General features: G+C 34.9%; 1 protein-coding gene across 1 annotated transcript in view; it reads right to left on the reverse strand.

Moving 5' to 3' along the window:
* Positions 1-2,721: 2,721 nt before the first annotated feature.
* The window catches only part of LOC134529277 (adapter molecule Crk), a 150,356-nt gene continuing 132,729 nt past the window's right edge, over positions 2,722-20,348 (reverse strand). The window contains exon 6 of the mRNA XM_063363174.1: positions 2,722-2,794. Coding sequence (XP_063219244.1) covers positions 2,729-2,794 — 66 coding nt within the window. The 3' untranslated portion in view covers positions 2,722-2,728. The remainder of the gene's footprint in view (positions 2,795-20,348) is intronic.

The raw sequence follows: 20,348 nt of genomic DNA on the forward strand, positions 1-20,348 counted from the left end.
ACTCAAAAATTATTATATTTTAAAAAATTCGCAGCTCCCAATCTAAGTAATGTGCACATATACCAGCTACATCAGTCGATTGCTACAAGATTTCTCTACAAAATGTACTGTCCACTTTTTCAAAATGGGTCGACTGATTTTCTGTATATGCTTTTCGCAACAACTCCGTGCATGAAAAACTGGAGTTAGGCCGCGCGAAAAATGCCATGAATTCAACATTTTATAAAATTTTGTTGGTTTCAATTAGACCAATGAAAGCATAAACGTAGTTCACACAATGTCTGTCCTTATCAAAACTTATATTTATTTACTTTTTTAGAGCATAGGTCTATAAAAATACTACATTAATAATCACCCTTGCAACTTACCTTGAGAAAGAATGCTAGTAACTCTGACGGAACTTAAAAATTCTCATTGATGAGCAAAGATAGAGTTTGTGGTGCTGACATGATTGAAGACTGTGGTGACACATCAGAAGCTGGCATGAACGAAGACTGTGCTGACACATCTAAGGCTGACATGATTGAGTACTGTGCTGAAGCACCTAAAGCGGTCAAGATCGAAGACTGTGATGGCGGCCTAAGACCAAAACGAGGGAAACGTCGTAATAAAATAAATTATCTTGATCAAGCTTGTGATAATCACTGGCTCGATGCCGAAAGTGACCTAGTGGTTGGTGTTGAAACGAAAAACACCAGAGATAATAATATTTATTATAAACATAATAGGAAGATGAACGTAGCAGAAGAGATTTATTATACCTCATGGGAAGATCCTAACATATTGGTTGACAGGCTAAGACTACTACGTGGTTCGCTTTGTGCAGGAAACTATTCGAACATCAAAGAAATATCCTTCATACTTAAAGGACTGAAGGAAGCTGGCTACATAAAATAATGGTTTCAATTAAATGCATGTGTATAAACTTGAAGAAATTTTAATATTTTTTTTCAAAATAGATTTTAACAATTTCTCGAAAAGCTCATTTCTAAATAAAACTTATAACGTAAAGGTTTAAAAAAGTCACCACTGACATCCAAAAATGTATACTAATAAAGTCATGCATGTGAACATGTCAAGTTCGATAAAAAAAAAAGTAATTTAAATCAGTTGGAGCGTTTGGAGCGATTGGACCATTTGGAGCATATGGAGCATTTGGAGCTGTTGGAGCATTTGGAGAATTTGGAGCTGTTGGAGCTGTTGGAGCATTTGGAGCATTTGGAGCTGTTGGAGCATTTGGAACATTTGGAGCTGTTGGAGCTGTTGGAGCATTTGGAGCCTTTGGAGCCTTTGGAGCTGTTGGAGCTGTTGGAGCTATTGTAGCTGTTGGAGCATTAGGAGCAGTTGGAGCTGATGGAGCTAAGAATTAGTCGTTTCACGTCTATGCAGGGCTAAATGTTTATAAGATTGCTGGCTTTCGCAAGTGACCATGTAGTGTGATAGAATTTATGTAATAAATATTATGTTTGTAAAAGAACTTGTGGTGTTTTAGTTCTCGAACCTGACACTTTTCTGTTATTTAAATTAAATTTATTTTCAGCTTCGTCCATAGATCGAAGCAAGTTTCAATTCAATATGTAAAATAATGTGTGATTTATTCGGTGAATTTTCGAATTTTTCCCGAACTAATAAGTCAATAAATACAAATATCTAAGATAGTGCCCAAATTTCAATATGGAGGGCACCTCATATTAAATGACCGAATGTACATAAATACTAGGTTGTTAATTGACTTATTTTAGTTTTTGTGTACTGAGTGTAGCTGAGTAGACTGGTGGAAGTAAGTGAGGAGCTTAATGTAGAATGAACTTGTGTTGATGGATATGTTGGTGTATAAATCGAATGCTGGTGGTCTGATAATATTTTGGGTTATTCACGAAGATATTTATCGATGTGTGCTATGACAAGCATATAAATGTCTAGTAAACTTATAGAGTAGGTCTCTTGTTTCGGAGACTTTTGTCGTAAGGCTTAAGAAGGATCGACTCTGAAGGCTTTGAAGATGTATGGTACTGGGCATGTCTTGGCTGTAGCTATATCAACACTGAAGGTCCTCTGAACTGAAGATGAGAGGTACAAAAAATAATTGACTTTGGACCTAGCCTGGTATCGGATAATATATTTTAGTCATGTGTTGTAGACATTTGGAGTCAGTTGGAGGTTTTGTGTAGCTGTACATAATACAATTTAAATTATGTCTGAGTTCTGAAAGTTCCATTGTTCAGAGACTCTTGGTCCTTCTAGTAAGTCTAAATTAACCGTGTATGTAGGATGTGTGATTAGTTCTTTGAATATATAATTTAAACTTGTACTGTTTAAATTCCTAATTTTTTTTTAAAGTAATAACAATGGATGATGTATTGACTTGCGTATTATACAAGCGGACGCTGATATTTAAGCGAGTCTTAGACAGCAGGTCCCTCAGTCTACCTCTTGTAGTGGTGCAGTGCAGATCTGATGGATTGACTTGTCTGCATATAAGTCCGATACATGAATATTCATGTGTATCCGAATTCAATGGTAGCAACGATGACATCGGTACAAATCCCAATGGTGGCGGGGTCAACGGCTGCAGAGATCTTGTCGGAGGGTCTCGCGTCTTCACCGGGGTCCCTGACGACGGAGGCGATGATGACGAAGCAGATCCCGATGACAACGATGAGGGCAGCTCCAGAGATTCCGATGGTAACGAGGCTACCATCTCCAGAGATCCCGATGATGGCTGTATCTACTGTCTCTTCACTCCAAGAGACTTCAATGTGTGCATTATCGAACGCAGAGGAGACTCCGATACCTGCAACTACACCGCATTTGGTAAATACAACATTTTGTGAGCAATTCCCAGCTTCTGCATCAGTCGTGTATACATCAGATTCTTTGGCATCCAGTACAGATGATCTGTCAATGTCGACTGGGAAATCTCCAGCTCATGCAACATACGGGACTTCGTCGCCTACAACAGCAGTGTACATTGAAAGTAAGATACTTTCCGAGCCGTCGGTGACTCAAGGTCTAACGACGAGACATCTGTGTACGTACTGTGACAAAAGTTTTAAGTACCGTCAACATGCAAGAAGACATGAAAATCATGTCTGTAGAAGAAACGCTAATCGTGTGACATTTCCGTGTGACCCGTGTGGTGTACATTTCACAAACAAAAGTAATTTTATTAGGCATTGTAAAAGCAAAGTTCATTTGCAAGTTGTACAGCAGGGAAGCGATGGTAATTGCGATGGATATCTGTATTAGTGCTGCTACTGTGGTAAACGATTTGAACGACTACGAAGTACACGCATCCATGAAAAGCATGGCTGCAGAAGAAATCTTGACCGTGTAAAATTTCTGTGTGAGAAGTGCGGTGTACAGGTTACACGAAAATTATACTTGAAAAAACATTATAAATTTTGTAAAGGAAGGTTTCTATCATCAACATGTCTGGTCCTCTAAGGTGCTACACTCCTGAACTGATGTATCGTGATCTGTATGAATTATTTGTATTTTGTCACTCTAAAAACGAAATATAATAATTTATTTTAATAAAAATGAATGTCACATGAACTGAGAAATGTATACGATATATATACAGTGTCAAATTTCTTTGTATATAAATGTAAACTTTTAAATAAATTATAGAATTAAAAATATTATTTGTTTTATTTTTCTTAACCTACTTCATTCATCTTAATGTCATAACTACATGTGACACGTAATTTTGGTCGGAGTTGTAATGCACGTTTTGACTTGTTTGTGTGTATTTTAATAATTTTTACCAATAATGTTCAAGACAGTTTATTTTGCTAAAATTATTTTTGTCTGAGTATGTTATCTGCATTCTTAGGATTTTTTATGGGAGATGTTTTGGTAAAGTGCTGGTGTATGTAATACCGTAACGTTAGAGCAAATCTGATAGGAACTTGATTTATTATTTCTGAGAAATAATTTATTACTTCCCGAAATAAAACTAACAGACTTGTGGGAAATTTATGGTCTTAAATCGTAACCTGTCATATATTGGTGTACACTACGGAGGTGTTATTAAAAAATTAAATGATGTTAATCAATTGATCATACTTCGGAGTACTCTGGTGCACTGTATGGGCTGTATCAGTAAGATTCTGGATACTTGGAAAGCGGTTCTTCGTCCAAGTTACTCACTCCTTCGTTGCTGATTACTAACATGAATTTTTACAACATGGAAAAATGAATGTATACTGGCCAAGGTCTTGATTTGAAATATTTTGCTGCTTATAATTATCAGAGTATCGGCTTTCACAGTATGGTATGTAGGAATCGACTCCTCTCGTATATGTGCTACAAATTTTTTTTTGTTGGTAGCAAGTTATACATACGTAGGCTGATTTTCTGCTCTGGTTCAGTTATGCATACTTTGAAGTGGTTCCAGCAAGTACTTTACGTATGCTGGATTACGATTTCACTGGAGTTTTACGTGAAATGAGTGGGAAGACTAGTGACGTGACGTGTGTATGACTCGAGCAAACATATGACTGCCGCAGCATTCTGCAAGCTTGCAACTCCTGCGCGAGGGGTCAATGTTCATTTGCAGGTGGTGGTATGCGTGTCTCGATCGAGAAGTCTCTGCCTCTATCCTTGAGAATTTTTTTTTTTGCGGTTGACGTGCTTGAATTTATGTACTTTTGACTAGTCGCACGTGAATAAGTTTAAATTCGTATGCATTGGAACATATTTTTCTACATGAGGTAAGAAAAATACATAGATGCTACAATGTCTGAGATAGGTTTCGAACACCTGTTCCTTACCCTATGAGTGACTAGCACTTGTTTGACCTATCTCCTCTAACCCTCGTTTACTTTGTGATATAGATGAGACATGGTTGTTTTCAGACAGATGATGGTTAAAATGTCTTGGACAAAGTGTCCTTTGTAGAAATTACTATGTGTGGTGATTATTTTAGTCGAGGAGATAATTTAATAAAACATGTAAAAATAACGTGAAGGTTTTTTTATGTGTAAACAAATCATTGATAGGATGGATTTGTATGTAGAAATGGTGGTATACCACATCTCTTTAAGAACACTGCATGGTATATATATAATGAAAGACTCTTGGGCTCAAGAAACTAAACTATAGGTGGAAAGGATGATGCGTTTCCTAAGATTAAATGAAAGGAACTTTGATGATTTTTTTTTCTACATACTAAGATGATTTAATTGAGTTTGTGATGATGGGTTGACAAATTAAATAATAAAACTGGACTCATAGGCTTTTACAGAAAATGAGAATGGAGCTCACAAGATCATAGATTGTGGTTAATCTCTGACAACTGAAATGTAGAAACGATATCATAAAATGAGTTATATTGATGCAGCTCATGACAATATTGATGACAGCTACGATGATGATGATTTGAATCTGTGATAGTTACACGGATGCGGAGATTTTAAGATAAATAATATTATTAATATAGAAAAGATGGAAGCCGTAGCACGCCGATCGTGACGAGAAACAAATATCGAAGGATGCTGATGGTTTCGGGAAGACTGAAACTAATGGAAGTATCAACACCGTGAAAAGTGAGAATACACTCAAGCCTATATTCAGTAGATCGTCCATACTTTGTAAAAATAATGGACTCCTAAAAAAGGAAGCATGAAGGCGATGCAGACACTTCGCCATCAACGATAACGAGTTCTTACGGTAATCTGGGTGAAGACGATGCCTTCTACGGTGATTGCTACAGTGACTCTGAAGCTGGCGACGTGATCGAAGACTGTGCTGAGGCAGCTAAAGCGGACAAGACCGAAGGCTGTGGCGGTGTTCTGAGATCAAAACGATGGAAACGTCGTGATATATTAAATAAATCTGATCAAGCTTGTGATGATCACTGGCTCGATGACGAATGTGACCTTGTGGTTGGTGTTAAAACGGAGGACAGCAGAGATCATAATATTTATAATAAACGTGCAAGGAAGATGGTGGCAGAAGAGATTGATTACACATCATGGTAAGATCCAAACATATTGGTTGACCGGCTAAGACTGTTGGTGGCATCTGTTCGTAGAGGAAACTATTCGAACATTAAAGTAATATCCTTCATACTCAAAGGACTGAGGGAAGCTGGCTACATACAATAATCATTTGTTTAACTGTCATGTGTGTACTATTGAAAAATAAATGAAGTATTTATATTTAAAAAAAGTATGATTTATTTATTGTATTCTGATTTCCAACTAAGCATGTGTTTCCGCTACTCCATGTGTGATCATTCCGTTTTTTCCTGTGTGTACCGTGTGTACGTTCCGATTTCCTGTGTGTACATTCGGTTTTCCTGTGTGTAAATTCCGTTTTCCTGTGTAAATTCCGTTTTCCTGTGTGTACTGTGTGTACAATCCGTTTTCCTGTGTGTACATTCCGTTTTCCTGTGTGTACATTCCGTTTTCCTGTGTGTACATTCCGTTTTCCTGCGTGTAAATTCCGTTTTCCTGTGTGTACATTCCGTTTTCCTGTGTGTACTGTGTGTACATTTCGTTTTCCTGCATGTAAATTCCGTTTTCCTGTGTGTACTGTGTTCATGGACTATATGACTGACATTGTCATGACTCGATCTCAAGGTCCGGAGACACTTGGGCTATATGTCTGGATGACTTTGTACATGAACATTTTAAAGGTTAATCTAAATATCAAAAAACTAGACTATTATGTAAAGCATAGCAGCTCTGTATTTAATTCGTTGGTCAGGTATAGTGTCTTGAGCTGATTTTCGTAGAGTGAATGATTAATAAAATCCGCGAAAGTTAATGGAAAACAGAATCTAAAATTTATTTAATATTTAGTTACAACTGTCACTGTTCAAGAGTCGAACCGTGGACAGGAACTGATCTAATCATTTGTAAATTAATAATTAATTTTTTCGGTGACTTTGGAATTTTTTCCCGCTTTTCTAGCTACATTATTACATGATTTCAAGATGGTGCTCAAATTTCAAGATGTCTGGCAACTCAGTAATAATAAATGATTACTGCACTGCGGCGGGTTAGAATGGTAAGACGAGTACACACAATATGGTGTCCACCAGCAGACGAAAACAAGATGAAGGTAATGACCACTAGCAGGCAGTAGGTACTCCTGGTAGCATGTACTAAACATAAAATGTCGGATCCATGATGGACGTCAAGGTCAAAGTCAAAGATAAAGGTCAATGACAAAGTTCAAGGTCAAGTTTCAAGGTCAAGGTTCAAGGTCAAGGCCAAGGTCAAATTTCAAGGTCAAGGTTCAAGGTCAAGGTTCAAGGTCAAGGTCAAAGTACATGGTCAATGACAAAGTTTAATGCCAACAGTCGAGGTTAAAGTTCTGGTGAACTGAAAATTATATTCACATGTTGCTAGCACATCTAGCAGACGAAAACAAGATGACAGTCTTCTGCGGACGAAGACAAGGTGGCGGACATGACATCATACCAGATGACGATGTATACCTTGGTATTGGTGGTGTGAGGTCGGTCTAGTTAGCTTTCATGGAGGAAGGATCGACCGTTTACTCTCGCCGGGAATCGAACCGAGGACGTACATCGATATAATCAAACAGAATTCAAATAAGTTAATTTTTTGATGAATTTTGGAATTTTTCCCGATTTTCTAACATAAAAAATACGGATTTCCAAGATGATGACTAAATTTCAAGATGGCTACCATAACGATAATTGCAACATTAATAGGATCCAATATGGCGGTCGTAACATAAAGTGTAACGATGACATAGTACTCAACCGAGATGGCGGGCGTAACGAAACATGCATAATTTATATAATCCAAAATGGCGACCGTAACGATAACTGCAACAGTGGTTTTTAAGATTTTTATTATTTAATTCGATTATTTAATTTATTTAATGAATTTTGGAATTTTTCCCGAATTTCTAGCTAAATATTTACAGATTTTCAAGATGGCGACCATAACGAAAATTGCAACGGTTACGACTTAATACAAGATGGCTGTTCTGTCTCGAATAGGTGGTGCTATTATTACTTTAAATTAAAAAAAATTACAAGTCCAAATATGCATGTTATTTTTATATATACCTTATTTAATTCTCAGTCTGGTAAATGTCTCGATGGCCGAGCGGTTAAAGGCGTATGTTTTCCAACCTAAAGATCAGAGCTGCGCTGGTTCAAATCACAGCGCTTCAAATGTATTTTGCATAAAAAAATAAATTTGATATGTCGATAAGGACCATAATAGCTCTGGTAGGTAATGAAACATCGACCTTATGTGATGAGACAGAGTGACGCTGGCGCTATCTAGGAACAAACAACAGAAACAAAGTCGACGGTATTCAAGATGGCGGCCTCCAGTGGAACAGAAAAAAAAATCAAGAGCGCCGCTGGTGCTATCTAGGAACAAACAAAAGAAATAAAGTCGACGGTATCCAAGATGGCGGCCTCCAGTGGAACAGAAAAAAATCAAGAGCGACGCTGGCGCTATCTAGGAACAAATAACAGAAACAGAGTCGACGGTATTCAAGATGGCGGCCTCCAGCAGAACAGAAAAAATCAATATGACGACAGAGACGAAAATTTCATCATAATGAGTGGGGCGCTCGATTTAAAGATGGCGGATTTTAAAGATGGCGACCGTGACCTACTTGTCCCGTTACACTGTGTCCCGTTACGCCGTGTCCCATTACGCTGCATCCAAGATGGCGGATCCAAAATGGCCGTCGGGGTAAAGGTCAAAGGTCAAGGTCACAACCATCCAAGATGGCCGCCGTGACGTCACAAATCAATATGGCGGACCGACAATCGCAATCCACCGCCTGGAGCCTGGCGCCGGACCGGCTATCCTATACTAATAATATGGTGTGCGACATTGCCCCATGGTGTGTGCGGTATTGCCCCATGGGGTGGGGAATACCGCACAATTGCATCATTTTGTTTTGTTGTAAAATGTAAATAAACTTATTAGTTTTTTGCAGATTATATTATAGAGATGCAGAAGGTATAGATCTAGGTTCGTATAATTAGTCAGCATATTTTAAAATAAATAATAAATTTCAATTTATAGCACTTATTCCTTAAGTGTGCGGTATTTCCCCACTTTCCCCTAAGCATGCTTTTCCTTGATGCAGGAAACAAATTATGATTTTAAAAATATATATTTCACAACAAGACATTAGTTTGAAGTAAAATAGTCTAAAGTTTTACGTAAAAACTAAATATGAAATACCTTTTCTACATGGAATGAAGCATTATATATATGTGGAGATCTGAACTTAATAAAAGGACTCTCATGGCTAGTTTACACATTTTCAAACTCCCTTTCGGAACAGGCTACATGTAAAGATATATTTCGAAGTTAATAATTCTTTTCTTTTTTCATTTAGTAACTTTTCGCATGTATTAGAAAGTTCAAGAAAACGCCATTTACATAACATCCTATAATGTAATCAATTTTTACAAAAAGGAGAAATCTGACATTTTCACACATTTCATAATCATTTATTTCAACCACTTTCAATAACAGTTAGTCTTAGCAAAATATATTTCAAACCACTTGAATTTGTCAATATTTATAAATTTTATGTATATTTTAGGTGGATTAGATAGAACACACACTAAGGGCGTACCAATTGTTGCCCCCACCAATTTTTTCCCCACCCTATCAGTAATAGTTAATTGTATAATAAATATTATCAAACAAATATTTAAGACTATCTATAAAAAGGTTTACCACAGAGGTTATTTGATTGTACGATACACATAATGTCAAAGTTATGATTTTTATTCTATTTCAATTTTTTTTTTCATCCCCTCGCAATAATGGTAGGACTTATTAAAACTTTTACTAGACAAAAGTTATACATGACATATAGAAACGTCAAAATTTAACAGATTTTATATATATATATATATATATATATATATATATATATATATATATATATATATATATATACATATATTCAAAATGCCAGGTAAAAAAAAAATTGTTTGAATGATAAAGCTGTTAGCAACAATTCTTTCAGTTAAATAATATTAAACCGTCAAAACGGTTTTAGATCTTCTTTCAATTAAATGAAACTAACAAATTTGAAGAAAAAAAAAGTAATATTAGCAGCATTTTTCGCGCAGCCTAAAACCAGTTTTTCATGCACGGAGTTGTTGCGAAAAGCATATACAAAAAATCTGTCGACCCATTTTGAAAAAGTGGACAGTACATTTTGTTTAGAAATCTTGTAGCAATCGACTGATGTAGCTGGTATATCTGCACATTACTTAGTTTGGCAGCAGCGAATTTTTTAAAATATAATAATTTTTGAGGTGCAAGGGTGATTATTAATGGAGTATTTTTATAGACCTATGCTCTAAAAAAGTAAATAAATATAAGTTTTGATAAGGACAGACATTGTGTTAACTAAGTTTATGCTTTCATTGGCCTAAATGAAACCAACAAAATTTTATAAAATATTGAAGTCATAGCATTTTTCGCGCGTCCTAACTGCAGTTTTTCTTGCACGGAATTGTTGCTATTAGCATATAAGAAAATTTGTCGACCCATTTTTAAAAAGTGAACAGTACATTTTGTAGAGAAAGCTTGTAGCAATCGACTGATGTAGCTGGTATATGTGCACATTACTTAGTTTGGCAGCTGCGAATATTTTAAAATATAATAATTTTTGAGTTGCAAGGGTGATTATTAATGTAGTATTTTTATAGACCTAAGATCTAAAAAAGTAAATAAATATAAGTTTTGATAAGGACAGACATTGTGTGAACTACGTTTATTCTTTCATTGGTCTTAATGAAACCAACAAAAGTTTTATAAAATATTGAAGTCATAGCATTTTTCGCGCGTCCTAACTCCAGTTTTTCTTGCACGGAGTTGTTGTTAGCATATAAGAAAATTATCCGACCCATTTATAAAAAGTGGACAGTACATTTTTTAGAGAAAGCTTGTAGCAATCGACGTATGTAGCTAGTATATGTGCACAATACTTAGTTTGGCAGCTGCTAATTTTTTAAAATATAATAATTTTTGAGTTGCAAGGATGATTATTAATGTAGTATTTTTAAAGACCTAAGCACTAAAAAAGTAAATAAATATAAGTTTTGATAAGGACAGACATTGTGTGAACTACGTTTTTTCTTTCATTGGTCTAAATGAATCCAACAAAATTTTATAAAATGTTGAAGTCATAGCATTTTTCGCGCGTCCTAACTCCAGTTTTTCTTGCACGCAGTTGTTGCGAAAAGCATATACAGAAAATCTGTCGACCCATTTTGAAAAAATGGACACTACATTTTGTAGAGAAAGCTTGTAGCAATCGACTGATGTAGCTGGTATATGTGCACATTACTTAGATTGGGAACTGCGAATTTTTTAAAATATAATAATTTTTGAGTTGCAAGGGTGATAATTAATGTAGTATTTTGATAGACCTAAGCTCTAAAAAACTAAAAAAATATAAGTTTTGATCAGGACAGACATTGTGTGAACTACGTTTATACTTTCATTAGTCAAAATGAAACCAACAAAATTTTATAAAATGTTGAAGTCATAGCATTTTTCGCGCGTCCTAACTCCAGTTTTTCTTGCACGGAGTTGTTGCTATTAGCATTAAAGAATATTGGTCGACCCATTTTGAAAAAGTTGACACTACATTTTGTAGAGAAAGCTTGTAGCAAACGACTGATGTAGCTGTTATATGTACACATTACTTAGTTTGGGAGCTGCGAAATTTTTAAAATATAATAATTTTTGAGTTGCAAGGGTGATTATTAATGTAGTATTTTGATAGACCTAAGCTCTAAAAAACTAAAAAAATATAAGTTTTGATCAGGACAGACATTGTGTGAACTACGTTTATTCTTTCATCGGTCAAAATGAAACCAACAAAATTTTATAAAATGTTGAAGTCATAGCATTTTTCGCGCGTCCTAACTCCAGTTTTTCTTGCACGGAGTTGTTGCTATTAGCATTAAATAATATTGGTCGACCCATTTTGAAAAAGTGGACACTACATTTTGTAGAGAAAGCTTGTAGCAAACCACTGATGTAGCTGGTATATGTGCACATTATTTAGTTTGGGAGCTGCGAATTTTTTAAAATATAATAATGTTTGAGTTGCAAGGGTGATTATTAAAGTAGTGTTTTTATAGACCCATGCTCTAAAAAATTAAATAAATATAAGTTTTGATAAAGAAAGACTTGTGTGATGTGTATTAAGTCTTTCATTGGTCATATTGAAACCAATAAAATTTTTTAAAGTTTTGAATTCATAGCATTTTTTGCGCGACCTAACTCCAGTTTTTCTTGCACGGAGTTGTTGCGAAAAGCATATACAGAAAATCTGTCGACCAATTTTTAAAACGTGGACACTACATTTTGTACATAGACTGATGTAGCTGGTATATGTGCACTTAGTTTGGCAGCTGCGAATTTTTTAAAATATAATAATTTTTGAGGTGCAAGGGTGATTATTAATGTAGTATTTTTATAGACCTAAGCTCTCAAAAATTAAATAAATATAAGTTTTGATAAAGAAAGACATTGTGTGATGTGTGTTTATTCTTTCATTGGTCATAATGAAACCAATAACATTTTATAAAGTTTTAATTTCATAGCATTTTTCAGGCGGCTGAACTCCAGTTTTTCATGCACAGAGTTGTTGCGAAAAGCATATAAGAAAATTGGTCGACCCATTTTTAAAACAGGACATTACATTTTGTAGAGAAAGCTTGTAGCAATCGACTGATGTAGCTGGTATATGTGCACATTACTTCGTTTGGGGGCTGCGAATTTTTTAAAATATAATAATTTTTGAGTTGCAAGGGTGATTATCAATGTAGTATTTTTATAGACCTATGCTCTAAAAAAGTAAATAAATATAAGTTTTGATAAGGACAGACATTGTGTGAACTACGTTTATTCTTTCATTGGTCTTAATGAAACCAACAAAAGTTTTATAAAATATTGAAGTCATAGCATTTTTCGCGCGTCCTAACTCCAGTTTTTCTTGCACGGAGTTGTTGTTAGCATATAAGAAAATTATCCGACCCATTTATAAAAAGTGGACAGTACATTTTTTAGAGAAAGCTTGTAGCAATCGACGTATGTAGCTAGTATATGTGCACAATACTTAGTTTGGCAGCTGCTAATTTTTTAAAATATAATAATTTTTGAGTTGCAAGGATGATTATTAATGTAGTGTTTTTAAAGACCTATGCTCTAAAAAAGTAAATAAATATAAGTTTTGATAAGGACAGGCATTGTGTGAACTATGTTTATGCTTTCATTGGTCTAAATGAAACCAACAAAATTTTATAAAGTGTTGAATTCGTAGCATTTTTCGCGCGGCCTAACTCCAGTTTTTCATGCACGCAGTTGTTGCTAAAATCATATACAGAAAATGTGTCGACCCATTTTGAAAAAGTGGACACTACATTATGTAGAGAAAGCTTGTAGCAATCGACTGATGTAGCTGGTATATGTGCACATTACTTAGTTTGGCAGCTGCGAATTTTTTAAAATATAATAATTTTTGTGGTGAAAGGGTGATTATTAATGTAGTGTTTTTATAGACCTATGCTCTCAAAAATGAAATAAATATAAGTTTTGATAAGGACAGACATTGTGTGATGTGTGTTAATCTTTCATTGGTTTTAATGAAACCAATAAAATTTTATAAAATTTTGAATTCATAGCTTTTTTCGCGCCGCCTAACTATAGTTTTTCATGCACGGAGTTGTTGCGAAAAGCATATACAAAAAATCTGTCGACCCATTTTGAGAAAGTGGACAGTACATTTTGTAGAGAAAGCTTGTAGCAATCGACTGATGTAGCTGGTATATGTGCACATTACTTAGTTTGTGTGCAGTGAATTTTTTAATTTTCAGTTAATGGGGGTTTCGCATTGTTTAAATTAATATATTAATTTTAATGAACTTTAATTGTAATAAGGAAATTAACTTAGTTTGTTAATTTTTTTATGATACATGTTGTTTTATGTTTTTTTTATTTATTTTTTCATCAATAAAGTATGATGTTTTGTGTTTGCTAGTATTATAGTGTCTCCATGTACATCCGCCATCTTGTTTCCGGTTTTGCTGTTGGTATATACCATATAGAACTTTACCAAGCTAAGACACCTGGGTTGACATGAACATTATTCGCACATGCCGTCACAAAACATCGATGACTATTCTTTGCCATGATAATGACAGTTTTAAGAACAAGCTAATACGTTCTATAAATTTAAATAACTAACAACACAATACCCGCCAAAATGACCCAGAAACACACCAAAAAAATTGCCAAAACAAAGCAAACAGGACCTACGGAAACAAACTGGTATTAAAATTAGAAGTTGGAAAATGTATTTTGATATTTATAAGGATATTTGTATACATACTTACAACTTAAATATAAAAATATGATTTTACATCATACTAAATTAAAATACGAATTATAATTAATTTTTATTTAAAGTTTGTAATGACTAGTTAGTTGGCAGCTTCTGCCATCTACTGGATGTCCAAAAAAGTTGATCAAGGAACCAATCTACCCATTAAGTTACACCCATGGGGGTGGGGGAGAAACTCGAATTGCCACGGTGGATACCAAGTTTTTCAATTAGTTACCGGCCGTTCCGCTAGATAGGAGTATCATCTAGATTCAACTATCATGGCGTCTGTTTGTTTCAAGTTGCTGCCCGCCATTTGCCATATTGAATTTGAATGCCAGCATGGTGTAATGCAATGTATTTTATCAATTCAATTATGTGTGTTTTAAGTGTGATTTGGCTATTATAATTATGACAACTCGGAAGAGAAGGTGTTGCGTTCCGGGTTGCGAGGATAATACAAGTGTTCGCCATCGTATTCCTGTATCAAGTGATATTTTCGATGTTTGGTTGAAGAGAATCGCCAATGTAAAATTGTTTGGTTTACCTAAGGACATTGTAAGGAACAACTACAAGATATGTGACAGACATTTCTTACCCCATTGTAAGAATGTGGGTTCTAGTCAACTCAAAATATATTCATTACCATCCGTAAATCTTCCAGGTAAGTAAATTTAGTATTGTATGATATAACTGATGTCCTTGTACCTGATGAGTTAGTTTTATTTTTTAATAATTGTTGGTACATATAATAATTATGCAGTGAAAGTAAGCATGGCCACTTTTCCTTTTATAGGATTTAATGATGAGGGGAACTGTGAAAACTCGTTTCTATATCCACCAGAAATCCCAAACTACAAGAGCAAAGACTATGTGAAGGTAAGAGAATATGAAATGTTTTTTCTGTGCATTGTAGGTACATATTTTGCGCATTAATTAATAATGCTTGCAGGCATGCCTTGCATGAGATGTGTGCCTCATCATTGGCTAAAGGGATGTTTGTATCTTAATGATATTTTCAGGGTGTCTACTGACCCTGGAAAACCTGGAAAAATCAGGGAATATTGTAATCAGGGAAAAATCAGGGAATTTTTTCAAAAATCAGGGAATTTTTTTTGGTAGGTTGTAGTTGGCAATACTTTTTTGTTTATTGATCAGCTTGCATTGACGTAGCATCAAGTGTATCCCCTCCCAGTTTTATTTTTGAATGGCAAATAACGAACAGTTCCCACGTCCATTTTCTTTTATTTACCATCGGATTCGGAAGTGGCGTTAAATCACGTGATACAAACTGGTTCAAGCTGGTCTGTTATCCTGCTGACGTAGGTGCTGCGGCATGTGCTTCCCGCGTTCGGATTACACCGACAGGTGCATTTAATTTTAAATAATTATGGATGCCCCCAACGTAAACTGGGTATTTTTATTATCTTTGAAAATACATATCACTTTTGGTGAAGATTCGCCATCGTTGCTATAAATTGGTAGCTGTGGGCTTCATACGGTCCATGGTGCTTTCAAAACTGGAATTTCTCCTACACAATGGGATGTTGTTAGTTTTTTGAGGCACAGTTACTTTTTGTTTAAGCATGTACCTGCAAGGAGGGCAGATTACATTAGAATAACTAGATCAGAGCTTTTTCCCAAGAAATTTTGTGCAATCAGATGGTTAGAAAATACTGCAGTTGCTGAGCGTGCCATGAAAACGTTACCCCACCTAAAGAAATTTGTTAGTGAAGTTTCTATTTCATCTTTCTTTCAATGTATGTAGGTAGTGGAAAGTGCTCTTGAAGATAATCTTCTAGAAGTAAAATTTACATTTTTCCACTCTTTGGCATCAGAGCTGGAATTGTATCTTACAGTGTTCCAAAGAAATTTGTTAGTGAAGTTTCTATTTCATCTGTCTTTCAATGTAGTGAAAATTGCTCTTGAAGATAATCTTCTAGAAGTAAAATTTACATTTTTCCACTCTTTGGCATCAGAACTGGAATTGTTTCTTACAATTTTCCAAAGTGAAGCACCCATGGCACCTTTTCTGTATGATTCACTGGTAGACATTTTATTAGGTTTGGCATCTTTCTTTCAATGTATGTAGGTAGTGGAAAGTGCTCTTGAAGATAATCTTCTAGAAGTAAAATTTACATTTTTCCACTCTTTGGCATCAGAGCTGGAATTGTTTCTTACAGTGTTCCAAAGAAATTTGTTAGTGAAGTTTCTATTTCATCTGTCTTTCAATGTAGTGAAAAGTGCTCTTGAAGATAATCTTCTAGAAGTAAAATTTACATTATTCCACTCTTTGGCATCAGAGCTGGAATTGTTTCTTACAATTTTCCAAAGTGAAGCACCCATGGCACCTTTTCTGTATGATTCACTGGTAGACATTTTATTAGCTTTGGCAGGAAAGTTGGTGAAACCAGAGGTACTGAAGAGATTTAGGGAAAAACGCAATGTATCTCGATTGGATGTAGATAACCAGGAAAATCTATTGACTGCTAACAATATCAAGTTGGGTTATGCAGTACTCCATGCCATCAAGAAAGAGAAAGTACCAGAAAAGTCTGTCCTGTTACTTGAAAATGATGTTAGGACTTGTCTAAAGGTTATGGTAAAAAAACTTAAAGACAAAAGTCCCCTGAAGTACAAACTTACCAAGGGAATTTCCTGCTTATGTCCGTCTGTGGCTTTAAATTCGGTTGTGAGGAAACAGTGTGTGAATTACAGTTTAGAATGTTGTCTTCAAAACAAGTGGCTATCAGGACAAGAAGCTGATAACATTGAGTGATCATATCAGTTGGTATGTTCCTCGCAAGATTCTGAAGCACTGTTCTCGTCTTTTTCTCGAGAAGACTGGCGCCTTGATCACTTGTGGATGCTCTTTCTTAAGGCACATACAGTAGCTGCCAAAACAGGCCTTCTAAAGTTTGTGAGGATGATGTTGGTACTTTCCCATGGAAATGCATCATTGGAAAGAGGATTTTCAGTAAATTCTAATTTGCTGACTGAAAACTTGCAGGAAGCAATACTGATCGCACAAAGACAGATGTACGACTTTGTTCAACGTTCTGGAGGTGTAGAGCATGTAGATATCACCAAGTCCATGTTACAGTATGTAATAAATGCTAGTTGTAGGCGTAAGGAAGCCCTGCAAACAAAACAAAAAGAAAAGGAAGCTACAGACAAGAAGAAGGCAGAAAAAGAAGAGTTGAAGAGGAGATCAAGTAATTGCAGTTGAAGAAGGCTCGAGTGTTGGATTTGGCTCGTTCTGAAGCAAGTGCAATAGACGAAAAAGTTGAGTCACTGCGAAAATGTTGGGAGCTTCCTTTTACTTATGTTTTTGCAAAAGTAAGTGTGTGAAATATTTGTAGCAGCATGTTTTATTTGCCATCAATTGAGTCACTTTGGCCACGTCTGGAAGAAGGTATTTTTTTTACTAATTTTAGTGAGTTGAAATACTTTGAAACCCGTCAATGTACTGTTATGCAGTTTTTTCAGTTTTGTGGAATGTCGTAATTGTGTTACAGAAAACCTGGAAAAGTTCAGTTTTAGACCTGGAAAACCTGGAAAAATCAGGGAATTTCATTTACTAGATCTGGTAAACAATCTGCATAAAATTATGTTGTTATGCATATGTAAAATACATGTAAGTATCTGTCCAGTATATAAAACAGAAAATAGGTAAGTTATTTGAAATGTGTCATAAGATGTAAAGCACTCTGAAGCAATCACACCAACACAAATACATATTTACTGTCACAGCACAGAATGAAGCATTGAAAAAGTAAAGTAAAAAATATAACAAGTTACACCTACATCAAAGCATAATTCTTTGAAAATCTGTAAAAATAATTTGGTTTATGTAGGGACCAGTTTCTTACAAATGCTTTTGTTAAAATATATACTTTCTTAACCTTCCTGTGCAGATCTATCAACTCAGCCTGAAGATTGTGGTGAAGAAATTCCCAATTTGTTTACGGACCCATCTGCAACAGATGGCCAAATCATAATCAGAAATAATGCTGAAGACTTAATAAATTGTACTGATCCGGCAAATAGATACATAAAGTCATACAGCAAAAGTTCTCGCATTGTATTCAGTAAGTAAAACCTGCATGTTGCATTTTAAATTTATAATAATTGAGAATTTTGATTAGGTGTACAATGTCATGTCATGGATTAGCAGGTTCTGCATGCTATTAGTGGACTTTTGGTCAAGATATCAATATCTTAAATAGATCCCTACAGAACCATTACAAATATTTTACAGTATTTTTATGTAGCTGTACTAAACTAAAAACAGTCTACAATATTTGAAAGTAGTTCTAATGTAGCTAACCTAACCTAATATACTATTCTCATACTATCACAAATTTCTAATATTGAAACCAAACGTGTACAAACACGGCTTCTGAGTAGGCTTTTCTGATCACCGTTCCTGTGATTGTCCACATGTAAGAAGATTTATGTGGATATGGGTATAAGCAAAAAAAAAATGGGTAATTATGGAGTTTGGCAGCATATCTAAGGAAAAAAAAGGTATTCATGTAGTTGAGTGGCGCATCAAAGAAAAAAATATTAAAAATCTGAAAACACTTTCTAATAATACTACTCTGTAACAGACCTTCCTATGTTCATAGCAAAAAAATGCCTGTACGAAATTCCTATTAGTTCCTGAGATATTAACTTTTTTAAAGAACTGCAAATTTCCTTACAGTAGATGCGGCGGCCGCCATGTTGGTTCTTGTTTAAGTTCATTTATATTACATTTTTGTGGCCATTTTCATAAATAAAAATAAGCATATTGTGACTGACCTGACCCGACCTAACCTAACGTAAAGTAAACTCAACTAAACTAACATTTTACATAAAATTTTAAACGTTCAAAACTCACGTACGTATTTTGTGTTTTAGATTTTTATTTCTTTTTCTTACCTATAAACAGTGATTTCTCAGAAAGCTGTAGAGATTAAGAAACACTGTTGTGGTAAATATATGAACATCTTAAGTGCTCAGAAAATATTTTTTAAATTTTATTTACAGAAAAGCTGCAACGTAAGAATGTTACTAAATGCTGCAACAAATGAAAACTTTATTTAAATACAGATACATATTTAGCTGTTTGAAAAAGTTCTGCAGCTACATTAAATATGGTCACACTGTCTTGTCAAAAACAAGACAAATATTTATAGAAGAAATAATAACAGATAAATTATGCACTACTCATGGGATATTATTTTTTGTATAAAGTTATTATCAACATTCAAATACATAAAAATATTTCAGTTTTTTGAAATTTATTTTTTAGACTTATTATGCAAAAATGCTTAGCAAAAGAAATATTTTAAAATTATTCTACTGTTTATATTGTCTGTTGTTTTGAATAATGATAACTTGTTTGTCCACAGAAGAGTCTGCCCAGGCTACAAGGAAAAAACTGCACCTAGAGACTTCTGAACCTTTCGATGGCCTGCCCTCACCAAATAAACAAGTCTTGGTGGAAGATAATTGTTTAAGAGACAATACTGCAACAAATAGTAACGAACAAGTTTTGAAAACACCCCGTAAAAGAAACCATGGTGTGTATATTTATTATGATTTAACGTACTGTACTTAATGACATTTCAATATTTGTTGCAAGAATACCATGCAGCATCCCAAACTGTTGCTACAGAAATTAATTCTCTCAAAACAGTAATTGTTATGTACTGAGTATAGGTTGGTATGCTGTGTTGTTGTTATGTTTAGTTAGTTACGAAATGGCGGGAACTCGTGTAACATGCTGTTGTAGAGCTGTTTAATAAAGTGCTGCTGGCCAACCCAGCAAAACAGGATGTCGTTACCAGCGTTCATTGTGGTATCTAACATTGGCGACGAGGGGATACGGATTTTATAAGTCAAGCAATATCGTTAGCATCCGGCCGTGCAGCGTGGCGCATCATAACCTACAATGGCTATGTTCACTTCATTTGGAGAGTTTG

The sequence above is a fragment of the Bacillus rossius genome, chromosome 2, assembly GCF_032445375.1.
Source record: "Bacillus rossius redtenbacheri isolate Brsri chromosome 2, Brsri_v3, whole genome shotgun sequence".
In the NCBI taxonomy this organism is placed as follows: domain Eukaryota; kingdom Metazoa; phylum Arthropoda; class Insecta; order Phasmatodea; family Bacillidae; genus Bacillus; species Bacillus rossius.